Source organism: Cydia strobilella, chromosome 8, assembly GCF_947568885.1.
Source record: "Cydia strobilella chromosome 8, ilCydStro3.1, whole genome shotgun sequence".
Taxonomy (NCBI): domain Eukaryota; kingdom Metazoa; phylum Arthropoda; class Insecta; order Lepidoptera; family Tortricidae; genus Cydia; species Cydia strobilella.
Genome location: NC_086048.1, coordinates 6443664 through 6456980, shown reverse-complemented (window position 1 = coordinate 6456980; position 13317 = coordinate 6443664). Strand labels below are relative to the sequence as shown.

Genomic DNA, 13317 nt, shown 5'->3' with positions numbered 1-13317 from the left:
CATTCGGACCCCACGGACCAAGGGTCTCGACCCCAAAAGGTACGAAATCGTATTCGGGGCCGAGACCCCTATATTTTGTTTTTAATTTCTCAGCCGCCTCTGCTGCCGCGCCAGCTTTTGCAGTAGTGCCGTGGAGATGAGACTGGACTAGGGTGACTACACATGTGGCGTCCCACACCAGCACCCGTCCCATCTTCCACGGAACTAGTGACATTCCGTCCGGTCTCTTACTATCGTCTCTTACAATACCAGCAGGCTCGAGAAGAGCTGGCACGTTGACGCTGGCAAGAGACCGGCGGAGAATATCGTTAAGCGCGGCGTAAATTATAAATAATTATAATTATAAATCATGCTAAATAGGTATAGAAGACTTTTTTTACACCTTTTAGGTTGATTAGTAATTAGTTTAGGTTGAATAGTAATTAGATTGACAAGTGGCATTTGATTTGACACGTTGTAGCAGATCTAGTTACATGTACATAGTGCAAATTATTTTACATCGTATTTTCACGGAAACGTACGAACGTGTCTTGTCTCAGTCAGTCTCGGTACAATACGGTAGTGTACATCACACATCAGCGTACTGTGGCAAAATTAGAAATTGTACAAGCATTTTCTTAGTAGGTATTGGATGAAAGTTCTTATAAGGATAAAGTGCGCGTAAAGTTCCAATGACCTTTATGAGTAGATTCACTTCCGAAAATTGACTATCCCAGGGGATACATTTCTCAAGTATAAAGCATAAGAGATCCTTTACTTACTTTATTAGAAATTGGGATCAACACGCCTTCAAACATTATCGGTGCGATAAAAAAATCATCCAGCACCGGTATCATGGTCGCGTTTTTGTCACTTGTCATATCATGCGTTGTTTTCGCACTTACGTACTTGTTAGAGCGTGACAGGTATGGTGACAAATGATAGACCATCTTAGCCCCGCAGCTTTAACATGCTTTGACACATTAGGGGGTTTACAGACATACGTACATGCCAAAACTAATGGGACCATTTGCTGATGCGGTTCAGACCATCATTAATGGATGCTTTGGCAGTATTAACATCCATGACTTCCGCCTGAGTAAGTATACAGCTGTAAATCTTCTGCATAAAGATGATAAATATGTGATGATGTGTGGACTTCTCGCTCTGCGATATAGTAATGCGATATAGCGAGGAAATGCTGCCAGCATCTACGGCACCGTGCCGCGGGTGGATAGTTCTTGGTAATTTATTTTAAGATTTGTTTATTTTTTAAATAATAAAAGAAATAAATAAATATTATAGGACCATTCATACACAAATTGGCTAAGTCCCACGGTAAGCTCAAGAAGGCTTGTTTTTATTTTTATATATTAAGTTGCGGGTTCTAAGTTTTATAGTTAAGTCATTTAATAGTATTAAATTGATATTTACGTTTTATAATGTAAATACTTTTATAAGGTGCTAGCCAACAAGATGGACACCGTAATGTTGCTAAGTGCTATCAGATTATAAGTTTTGTAACTGCAATGCAACTGCGACGAATATAATAGTACATTTCGATGCTAGTGCGGAAAGTAGGTATGTCATTACTTTACGAGTACCGAGATATCTTGCGGGACGAGTGAAGAATGACATTTTCGCACGTGTATCGAACGACGCTTTTTAATACAGTTGCGAAAAAATAAGAAAAACAACAAGCAAGGAATAAAAACAATATCGAATGTTGCCTCTTCTTTGACAGGCGTTTCGGCAGCTATTCCTACCTCTACCTTCCATAGCTATTCCGTTCCATTCAAACAACTTATAAAGAACGGTTTTTCAATATATACCTATATTTAAAAAAAAAGTGTTATAATGATGAAGTGGTAAGTAATGAAATATGTATGTATATTTTACGTATTCTTACATTAACAGTAGGTTTTTATGTTGATTACAACGTTTAAAGGAAACTAATAACACTCATCAATAGGTAGTCATAAATTGGAACAAGTATACATTTAAAACAATTGGAAAAATAAAAAGCACTAGTTCGCGAAAACCAACTTTCCGCACGCTAAACAGCTACACTCAACACAACAACAACAACACAACAACAACATGTACTGGGTAAAGTGATATCTCGGTACTCATGAAGAAATAACATACTTTCCGCACTAGCATCGAAATGTACTATAACAGACATAATGGTAAATAAAGTTCATGTTATAAAGCGAAGCGCAACCAAGCGTTTCTGTCTTAAGCACTGGCAATTTAAATATTTTAAACGCACTTGCTTGTTGACATTGGTTGCTTAATTACAAAAACAAGTTATCGTGGTTACAGTAACGTGAAGTAAAAGCAGGTAAATTATTATGTACTTTGAAGAATAAGCAGAATAAGTTAAAAATAAGGCCTTTGTAGATACCTAAGATATGCGTATGTCGTGAGGAGTAAAGTTAAAGTCTCCGACCCACATATTTAGTTACTACATTTTTAACATAATGGAAGCTAATGAGTCCAGAGAAAATGATAAGATGAAAATTAAAGAAAACAATGAGAAGGCAAAATTTCAAATAGCTAGTTGAAGCCTTTATCGTTTAATTAGATTTACTTCATTAAAATATCAAGAAGAATTCACCAAAATTAAGTCGATCTGAAAGGCGATATCAAAGGAGGTCTATCAAAGATTGTTAAGCTTTAGGGTAAAACGTGGTGGCCTATTATTAAAATAGGACGGTAAATGAGGAAACGGATCATTATTTTCGGATTAGCTTTCTTGTGATTTTTTTTACTATAGCTAAGGAATTTTTAAAGATGTAGAACAAAAAAGAACAACGATATTAAGTTTCTTTTGAACTTGAAGAGAGCGCGTTAAGAGACTAACAACTGGATAATGTTTTAGGCTTTATTTATTTATTTATACTTTATTGCACAAAAGAAAACACAATCGTACAAAAGGCGGACTTAATGCTATGAGGCATTCTCTACTGTATTTATATTTATTTCAAAAGTTTTATTAGATTATTTTGTATACTGTATCAAGATTTGAATCATTACAGGGAACACATTTAACTCATTCATTATATTGGACGGTTGAGTAAAAATATACTCGATAACCTATTTTTATTTAAAGAAACGATATTATTTATTAAAATTTCGTTTTCACCAGTAAAAATTAAAAATAAAATGTAAGTACTTAAAAATCATCACGAAAGTAAAGCATAAAAAAATATTTTTAAGAAGTATCGCGAATGAATCTGTATATATTTCCGTTTTCCTTTTAGATGAAAATTATTATTATGCAATACCATAGAGAAATAAGTAAGCATAGAGTGCTCACTCCATACTTAATAATATTAAGTTGTATGGGAGTTATGGTATAACGCATTATTAATAAGTTTAAAACCTGATTAGAACTTAATACCTGTTAAGCTTACTCGTAAATCTTATTGTGAATAAGTTTTGGCAAGGCTTGGTCAAAACTTATGATAAATAGGGTTTTCTCTTTGTATGGAGTGAGCACTCTATGCTTACACTTATTTTTCTATAGCGATACGTAGGTAACGACAACTTGTCAGTCAGTACGGGCAGATTCTAAAAACACTACTTTTTACTGCAGGCATTTTTGTCAGTTTTTGAAATTTTTAGATTTGTAAATTGTAATAATGAAGAATAATATAATTATTAATAATTTGTAAATTATATTATATTTGTATTTATATTGATATACAATTAAACAAATTACATTAATGATACCAAAGTAAAAAGTATTTAATCTATTTTTAAACATATTTTTTAAGGTAACTAAGTTGTCATTATTAGTGATATTGGCTATAAATACAAAAAAAAGCCAAGTGTTGAATGCAGTAAGGTTCATTATTGAGTGGGAAATTAAAACACGTCCTGTTGCTATGATTTTTGTAATGCGACTAAATAAGAAATGCATGTATAATGCTGTCACTAGATATGATGATAGGTTTTGTGTGCGCGTTAACATACCGCCGGCCAAAGGACTACTAAGTCCTTTAAAAAACAATTATACATTTTAATAAATTGAAAGCATGCAAAATAGATTGATACATTAATCATTAATCTCTATTGGTAATAAGCATAGTTTTGTAACAGGTCTTTTCACCACACTATCACCACTTTTAACACTATACACTCGCGTAATATGGTCTGGACCTGGATGTTTAGCGACGATTCGGCCGAGAGCCCATTTTCTAGGTGGAAGATTGTCGGTTTTAATGAGAACAATCTGTCCCTCTTTGAACTCTTCTACTCTTTTCAACCACTTTGGTCGCTGTTGCAAACGTGACAGGTACTCTTGCTGCCATCTACACCAAAGGTCTCTGACCAATTTCTGTGTGTGCTGCCATCGTGATAGTGAGCTCATTCTAACATCCTTCAAGTCGGGCGATGGGACGTTTATGGGTGCTTCGCCGATCAGAAAGTGCCCGGGTGTAAGGGGTTCTATGCTGTCTGTATCGTCGTTATCAATTGGACATAACGGCCTTGAATTCAAGCATGCCTCAATTTCGCAAAGGACCGTGTAAAATTCCTCGAAGGTAAGGTGAGAGGCGATGATCCTTTTTAGGTGATGTTTCAGGGATTTTACACCAGCCTCCCATAGACCACCAAAATTCGGACTATAGGCGGGGATGAAATGCCACTGCGTACCATCTTTAGCCAAGGACTCGGAAATTTCTCCAGTAAACTCTAGTTGTGCCTCTTTCCATGCATTAATCAATTCCTTATTGGCGCCAACAAAATTTCGTCCTTGGTCGCTCCACAAATGGTTGCATCTCCCTCTCCTGGCTACAAATCTCTTGAAGGCAGCTATAAAAGCTTCAGAAGTCAGGTCACTGACTAGCTCTAGATGTATGCATTTAACTGATAAGCATATAAATATAGCTACATACGTCTTCGTAGTCTTTGCTCCTCTACCCTTAGACATTAGGGTAGTGAAAGGTCCTGCAAAGTCGACGCCGCTATGTAAAAACGGTCTGGCAGGCGTGACTCGTTCTCTAGGCAGGTCTCCCATCAGCTGTGGTTTAGGAGCAGCGTTTTGTCTGACGCATACAAGGCATTTATTGACGTGAGCCTTTACCAAATTCTTTGACTTTATAATCCAAAATTTGGAACGTAAATAACTCATTGTGAGTGTTATTCCACCGTGCAAGGTCTTCACGTGTGCATCGGCTATTATAAGAGGTGTTAAGTTGTTTTTGTTACCCAATATTAAGGGATGCTTTTCTTCATTATTTATGTTTGCAAGTCTAAGCCTTCCTCCTACTCTTAGTAGACCTTCTTCCAAATAGGGATTTAAAGATTTTATAGGGCTCCGTTTGTGTACTTGTTTGTTTGTCGTTAATCTATCTATTTCTTCTCCAAATTCTTCTTTTTGTACAAGTCTTACACATATCTGCAGTGTGTGGTCCAAGTCATGAGTAGTTAATTTTAAATTGTCTATTTGTAGTTTTTTCATGTTCAGAAATTTGCGGCAATATGTAATTGTTTTTATCAGTTCTTGTAAATTATCAAATTCTTTAAATTGCTCTGCCAAATTTCTCTCTTTTTCGCTTCCGTACACGTTTAAATTTGTTTGTATCACATTTTTCCTTTCTATGTCTGTGGAAATGACATTTGGTCTTCTGTATTCTATTTCCTTTCTAGATAGCCATTCTGGTCCTTCCCACCATAGCTTAGAAGTCTTCAACTCTGACAAGTACATTCCTCTGGATGCAATGTCGGCGGGGTTATCCTCTGAAGTGACATGATGCCATTGATTTTGACTAACATTGTTTGTTATTTCCACAACTCTGTTTGCCACAAACGTTTTCCACCTTTGTGGTTCGCCAAAAATCCATGAAATTACAATGGAAGAGTCTGTCCATGCGAATATTTGTGAAGCCGGTATTCTCATAGCAAGGCTGACTTGTCGTAACAATTTTGCCAACACAACAGCTCCACACAGTTCCAATCTAGGCAAAGAGACAGTCTTCACGGGAGAGACCCTTGTCCTCGAAGCAATCAACCTTGTTTTGACTGTACCATCTGCCTTTTCTACTCTAATGTAAACGGCTGCACCGTAGGCGGAGATAGAGGCGTCACTGAATCCGTGTATCTGAATATTTGCTCCTTCAGTGCTGAAAGTGTCAAGCCATCTATCAACATGGATCTCATTGACATGTCTCAAGTCTGCTCTTAATTGAAGCCATTCGTCTTTCAAGGGTTGACTAAGTTCTTCGTCCCAGTTCACCTTTGCCAGCCACAACTTCTGTATCAATATTTTGGCCATCAGTACACACGGTGAGATCCAGCCCAGAGGGTCAAACAGTTTCTGGATATCAGACAAAATTGTTCGTTTGCTGATGTGATTGTTTACTTCTGGAAGGTTAAGGTTGTACTCGAACTGGTCTGTTCCCATGTTCCATTGGACACCAAGTGCCTTGATTGTGCCGTCCATGTTTAAATCAAGATGTGCATTAGCTGATCTGTCTTCGGGTTTCAAATTGCGCATAAACTCAACACTATTGGATGACCATTTCTTAAGCTGAAATCCACCTTTTCGCATAACTTCTTGCAATTGATTGCTGGCTTCTATGGCTTGTTCGGTGGTGTCACATCCTGACATCAGATCGTCGACGTAGAAGTCTTCTGTGATCATCTTTGATGCAATAGGAAACTCGTCTCCTTCATCTATAGCCAGCTGTTGCAATGTTTTAACTGCCAGATATGGAGCTGAAGCTGTTCCAAAGGTTACTGTCAGGAGACGGTAATCTTCTATTTCCTTGTCACTGCTACTTCTCCATAAAATTCTTTGATAGTCGGAATCTTCTTTAGTTGTCAGCACCATCCGATACATCTTGTGAATGTCTGAGACGAAGCATATAGCGTGCATTCGCCATCTCATGATCAAACTTCTCAAATCTTCTTGTAAAACTGGCCCAACAAGGAGGTCGTCGTTCAATGAGAAACCATTGGTACCCTTACAAGACGCGTCGTACACGACGCGCGTTTTTGTAGTTTCCTTCTCTTCTCGAATAATTGCATGGTGGGCTAAGTATACACTCTTCTTTGTATGTATTTCTTCTGTCGGTACCTTTTCCATGTGCTTCTGTTCGATGTAATCATCAATCACCTTTACATATTCTTCTTTAAGCTTTGGCATTTTTAGAAATCTTCTCTCTAGTTGTATTAATCTGTTCTGTGCTATTTCTCGTGTGTTTCCTTCACATGCTCTTGGTACTTCTGTCTTTAAAGGTAATTTGACGATGTATCTTCCTTCTTCATTTCTTTTGTAGGTACTTTCGTAAATTCTTTCACATGTTTGTTCTTCTTCAGTTAATGTTCTCTTTGTGTCTGGTTCAACCTCCCATATCGTCTTTAATAAATCATCAACATCGACTTGATGATGCATCGTAATGAAAGATTTTTCTTGTGTACTTGTATCCGTCTCTCCATTATCTCCAAACAGGATCCAGCCGAAGTATGTTTTCTGAGCACATGGTGTACCCGGTGGACCCTTGATTATTGTTGTATCTTCTTGAATAATCTGTGCATATACTTTAACTCCAAGGAGAAGATCTACTGGACCTGGTGTGTTGTAACTTGGATCGGCCAGGTGTAGATTGTGTATGTGAGACCAGTTGCTTGTATTCATAGTTTTCACGGGCATTTGAGTGGTCAATTGCTTGGAAATCACATAGGCTCGAAGCTGTATGGAATACGACGTTAGATATTGCGACGAAACCTCTAATTGAACCACTTGATTTGCGTTCGCCTTTATAGGCCCCAATCCCGTTATGCTTGCTCTTGTTGACTCTCTTTTAAGTTTAAGTAATTGAGCCGCTTTCTCACTAATGAAAGATGCCTGTGAGCACGGGTCGATCAGAGCCCTGAGTGCAATGGTGTGCCCTTGCTCACTCTTTACGTTTACGATTGCAGTTGCTAATAAGCCATCACTATGTCTAGCTGTGTGGTGAGATGCAATTACCATGGTAGCTTGAATTTCTGTTTCAGTCTCGTTGACCTTGGAGGGCGTCGATTGAGTATTGCTTTCTTGCTGTACTGTTTCCGGGCTCTTCGACACATGAACGAGTGAATGATGGCGCTTGCGACATATACGGCATGACATGGGCAATCGACACTTGTAAACCGCATGTCCTGGTGCCAGACAATTGTAACATAGCCTATTGTTTTTTGTATATTCACATCTCTCAGTAGGTAGCATTTTTGTAAATTCTTTACAATGAGCGAGTGTGTGATTACCTTTACACATGACACAACTCTTCTCTGTTTGTGATTCTGTGGCGTGGAACGTGCGTTCTTTGACTACATTTCTTTCGCGCGGAGTTGATGAAGAAGCGGTGATGAGCTCTAGCGTTCGGAATTTAGCTTCCAGAAATTTGACGAAGTCTGTCCACTTGGGCAATTCCTCGGAATCATCCTTGTGAGCGTACTCCTCCCAATCCTTGTGTGACTCCGGGTCCAATTTCTGCACTACCAGAAAAATGATTAACGGATCCCAGGAATCGGTGGCCATGTTCAAATTTTGTAAACTATTTAAGCATTCAGTTGTAGTATCCAATAATGATTTCAGTTGAGTGGCTGACTGAGTATTTAATTTCTTTTGCATAAATAACCGCTTCAATATAGAATTCACTATTAACTTTTTATTTCCATAACGCTTTTGCAGAATGTCCCACGCTTGTGTATAATTACTTTCAGTAATTTGAACGTGCTTTAAAATCGCCTCTGCCTCGCCGGATACACTGGTCTTCAAATAATGCAATTTTTGTACATTACTAAGCGACGCATTGTTATGCACTATTGACAAAAACAAATCTTTAAAAGTGGGCCATTGTTCATAACCACCAGTAAAACTTGGAAGTTGAATTCGAGGTAATTTTCCCACCTGGTTATCCGAGTTACATATATTGGGGTTGATTTGTTTCGTGTTGCTGTTCAATAAGTCCTTAAGATCGCCTTCAATGTTCAAGTATAAATCTTCGTAAATAAAGTATTCCTCGTTAATAAAATATTGCGTAACAGCTCGTTCTTCGCGTGGCATAACCTTTATAAGTTCTTGATGTGTTTGTTTGAACGTCGCCCAGTACCCTTGTATGCAACTTAATCTCGCCTCAACATAACCTCTTGTTAATCGTGCCTTAGGGCATTTCCTTAAATTCACTTGTGTTTTCTGAAGTAAACTTGCCGTATCTTGCAAAACAGTCATTAATTGATCCACCGTAGACATTTTTCGTAACTTAAATCTTCACTTATTTACGTAAAAACACAAGTAAACACAACGTTTTTGAAGTAAATTGTAAGTTGAAACTAAATTGCATTGAAATCGTATATTTTTAACTTGTTTTTAGCGGCTTGCTTATCACATTCTTTTGTTCTCGCGGCCAGGTGTCCGACGGCGGGCGCTCGATGCACTTTTTCCTTATCCGGTTCGAAGGACCATATGTTGAATGCAGTAAGGTTCATTATTGAGTGGGAAATTAAAACACGTCCTGTTGCTATGATTTTTGTAATGCGACTAAATAAGAAATGCATGTATAATGCTGTCACTAGATATGATGATAGGTTTTGTGTGCGCGTTAACACCAAGGGTCAAATATTGAGGCCTATTCTGTGCATATATTTTTTTTGTAGCTAGTGTAAGTTAAAACACATTACGAATATTAAAATTTCATACCTGCAGTAAAAAGTAGAATGACCCCAATTGCATATCTAATACGCTGAAAGCTCAAATCAAGTTCATAAATATTGAACATATTATCGGTTACCTACTCATAATGTATTTCAAAGTCGCAGAGATTCGTCGAGAAAGTTTTTCTCGTTGATAAAAAAACATTTTCTTCAGGCAGCGTCCCAACACCTTGTTCAAGCAATTAATGCAGGAATTTTTAATTGCCTGTTAGTTTTTTTACACTCTTCTTTTACTCTGTTGATTTTTTTACGGTTTATAATTTACTCTGCTGGTTTTTTAAAACTAATTTCGATTCAATTTTATTTTTTCCGTGTCATGTGTGTATAGGGTGACTGTTATAAGTAGTTATTGGCCACTACATAGTAATTGGCCACTCTTAACAGATCAAAAAGAAACAAGCCAATAGAAGTCTTATTGTTGTCTGTTAGTCTTAGTGCAAGTGTGTCATAATTTCATAGACGTTTGACGTTTAAAATAACACTTGTACTGCGTGTGCTATCAAAATCGTTGCAGACTTTTCTTGGTCTAACTCTACAACGTTAATATTCAAACTTTGAATATTAATAAGTAAGTACTAAGACAATATCAACAAAGTATTACGTTACGAGTAAATTACTTACTTATTTCTTAGACGTGTACTCGTTGTTCGATAAAAAAACAACAGTGTTTCGAAAACTTAAAGATTCTGCCATTCACGCTTGCATAAAACTTTGCACTTAATTTAAAAGCATCTTCATTACACCTAAGTAACCCTTCTTTGTCTAGTAAAATATTTTACAGATTGTTTCAAGGAAACGTTTTTCATCTTAGCACTGTATTGGTAGGTACTGAAAATGGTCGGAGGCACTAGTTTTCATAACTGCAACTGCCATGTACTGGTAATCATGGTAACTCCAGGTTTAACCGGTTAATCCCGGGTTAGTGAATGGTGCATCCCTAAGTTGCTAACTCACCTAAACTCCTTTAAGAGCCACTTGCACCATTCACTAACCCGGGGTTACCCGGTTAAACCGTTAACGCAGTGTCAAATTATACTGGTAACCATGGTAACTCCAGTTTTACCAGTAAAGAAATGTTATTATTGGTAAGATTCGCTTTTGAGTGTTTTCACATTCAGAAATTCAATATTTATAGCATACATACATTTATTTGTATTTGTAAAGTCCCCAATCCGCGTTTGGCTAACGTGGGTGCCCACGTGTCACATGCAGTGGAACGAAAGTATTCATAGGTATAGTATGTTAGTGATGATGATACAATAATTGTTGACATGATATTTTATGCTTGTTAGATATCCAAGAATATATGGAAAAAAAGGCCGTGGCGTTTCCCCTTGTTCCAATTATATACGAAAACTAAAAGTAAGTATGCAAAGCCGTTTTTAAATCGATTATTGTTTCTCAGCGGGATTGAGGACTTCACATACCTTTGAAAAGTATTGTATTTTTATTTATTAATTTACCTAGGTTACCTCACAAACTAACTTTCGCGTGCATTATAAATAAAATATCTCAGATTTGCATTTAAGGATCCTTGGAGCCGGGCCGGAATATAATTTCCTTTCCCTAAGAGTTCGCTTCAGTCAACGTAACGGAAATGAACGCATCGGAAATGGCATTACCTGACTGATGGTCCCGGTTTCTAAGTCAAACAGGGAGTGGGTTTTGACCGCCTGCCCGACGTTGAGGTCCAGCACCCGCACCGAGGCCGGGGCTATGGTGATGAGGGAGCAGTTGCCGGTGGCGCCGTGGTTGCGAAGAGTGAAGATTCCCTCGGATCCGAACATCATAACGTGGCAAGCTAAAGAACATAAACATATTTTTAATTTTTCGTACTATGAAAATGGCACATTATGTTTATCTATGAAGCTGGTTGAAAACAATAGTAATACGTTGCGTTTTGCTTTACAAGTGCATTTTTTACAATAAGCAATGATAATACTTGGCTTTGAGTAGGTTCCTTGTAAAATTTCCATTCTGATATTTAAGCTTAACGCACACACACTTCGGAAGCGGGCGTGAGCAGGCGTGCGCGGGCGTGAGCGTCACCAAGCGGGCCCGCGGCGCAGTGTGACTGCTCGGCGGCGGGTAGGACCTGGTCTTTATGTGTGTCCCGTAGTTTATATTAAGGTCGCTTGGTCACTCTCACGCCCGCTCACGCATACGCCTGCTCACGCCCACGCACGCCCGCTCAGGCCCGCGCACGCCCGCTCACTCCGTGTGTGTGCATTAAGCTTTAACTCCCGATTCCATTAATAACTATCCTTATACTAATGTTTATTTAATAAAAATAATGTATTGTGCTCTTGAGGGACAATATTTTGTTTACTTGTCTAATGCAGTGTCTTGTCTAATAATTATACTTAGTTTTGTATTTAGTCTTGAATGAATATTTCAGCCAAATTCTTACTAAATTGTAGGCTAAATAAATATTACTTCTTTTCGTCTCGGAACTACGTTCGCAAACGCTGTTACTAAATTAATACCGATAAAATTTCCGAAATGGCTTTAGGCATTATCGAAAATAAAAATAACTTTGTTTTCCTGAGCCTTCAAAAAGCGTACAATTTTTTTCACCATATTGCCCTGATATTTAATATTTCCAATAATGTGAAATAAATTAAGGTATAGAAATGCCAGTTGTTCCCGGAAATTTAAAAAGCAATGGTGTCAGCTACGGATGTCATCAATTATATAGGAGCGGCCACGGTGCTCACAAATATCTGAACACACCTCCTTGAGTCCCTTACACCTCTAAGTGGTGTCTGTACGATAATTGCCTTATAATTCACTAATATTTACTGAATATCCAATTTCTTAAGCTGGACAATGAAAAACGACCTGACGAAGCTGGAGGTGCGCTGAATATTATAGGGAAACATTATTATTCACAACTCATAGAAAATAAGGTAATATTTACCAATAAAAATAATCTAACGTTACCTGTTTGAGAAATCACATAAACTTTATTCAGCCCTGAGAAAGTTACATATACGGTAAAACTAATAATGCAAATCTCCGATCCAATTTCCAAACACTGAACTGTACTAGGTAGCCGATCAATAAGTTTACATTTTGGTAAACTCTTTATTGCTACTTCTCTTTACGTTCTCTTTTAGGAAAATTACCTTTGCGTTATTGTAAAGTATCTACATATTTCTGATTCGACATAAATAAATATCAGCTATTTATTAGCTTGTAGTTGAAAGTTAATAAATAATAATTATTTAAAACAGTTTGCTTTAAAATACAGTCTGGCAAAAAAGAGTACATATTAAAAAGTGGAAACACTGTAGTGTCGTCCCTTTCAAATGAATCTAAGAAAAACGGGACGACACTACAGTGTTGTCACTTTTTAATTTCTACTCTTTTTTGGTAGACTGTAGTTAGTTCGGAAAATTACAATTAAATAGGTGATCAACGATAGATACTATTGGACGAAACCAGACCAAAAGCTTCCCAAATAATGAAGTCCAATACGATCAGTTGTGGAATATGCGTGTAGACCCTCTAGCGTGACTTGCGTTCCGCGCGCGACTCTATACTTGAAGTCGCGCTTGATGTACAAGTTGTGCGCGAGAACGTAAGTCATGAGAGTATTCACCTAGAATATATATCTTTATTTTGCATTAA

The 13317-nt window shown here is 37.5% G+C and overlaps 3 protein-coding genes across 3 annotated transcripts in view; 1 reads left to right on the top strand and 2 right to left on the bottom strand.

Moving 5' to 3' along the window:
• The window catches only part of LOC134743532 (serine protease nudel), a 335679-nt gene that overhangs the window by 253618 nt on the left and 68744 nt on the right, over positions 1–13317 (top strand). The gene's annotated exons all lie outside the window — the stretch shown is intronic.
• The window catches only part of LOC134743538 (corticotropin-releasing factor-binding protein), a 42030-nt gene that overhangs the window by 14829 nt on the left and 13884 nt on the right, over positions 1–13317 (bottom strand). Inside the window, exon 5 of the mRNA XM_063677030.1 lies at positions 11307–11485. Coding sequence (XP_063533100.1) covers positions 11307–11485 — 179 coding nt within the window. The remainder of the gene's footprint in view (positions 1–11306; positions 11486–13317) is intronic.
• On the bottom strand, positions 3891–9420 carry LOC134743533 (uncharacterized). Its single transcript, XM_063677023.1, has one exon. It carries the CDS (start codon positions 9221–9223, stop codon positions 4043–4045), a length of 5181 nt encoding a protein of 1726 aa, XP_063533093.1. The 5' UTR covers positions 9224–9420; the 3' UTR covers positions 3891–4042.

What these genes read in the sequence shown, in the direction of transcription:
- LOC134743533 (XM_063677023.1), bottom strand. Translation starts at nt 9,223, where the DNA reads ATGTCTACGGTGGATCAATTAATGACTGTTTTGCAAGATACGGCAAGT.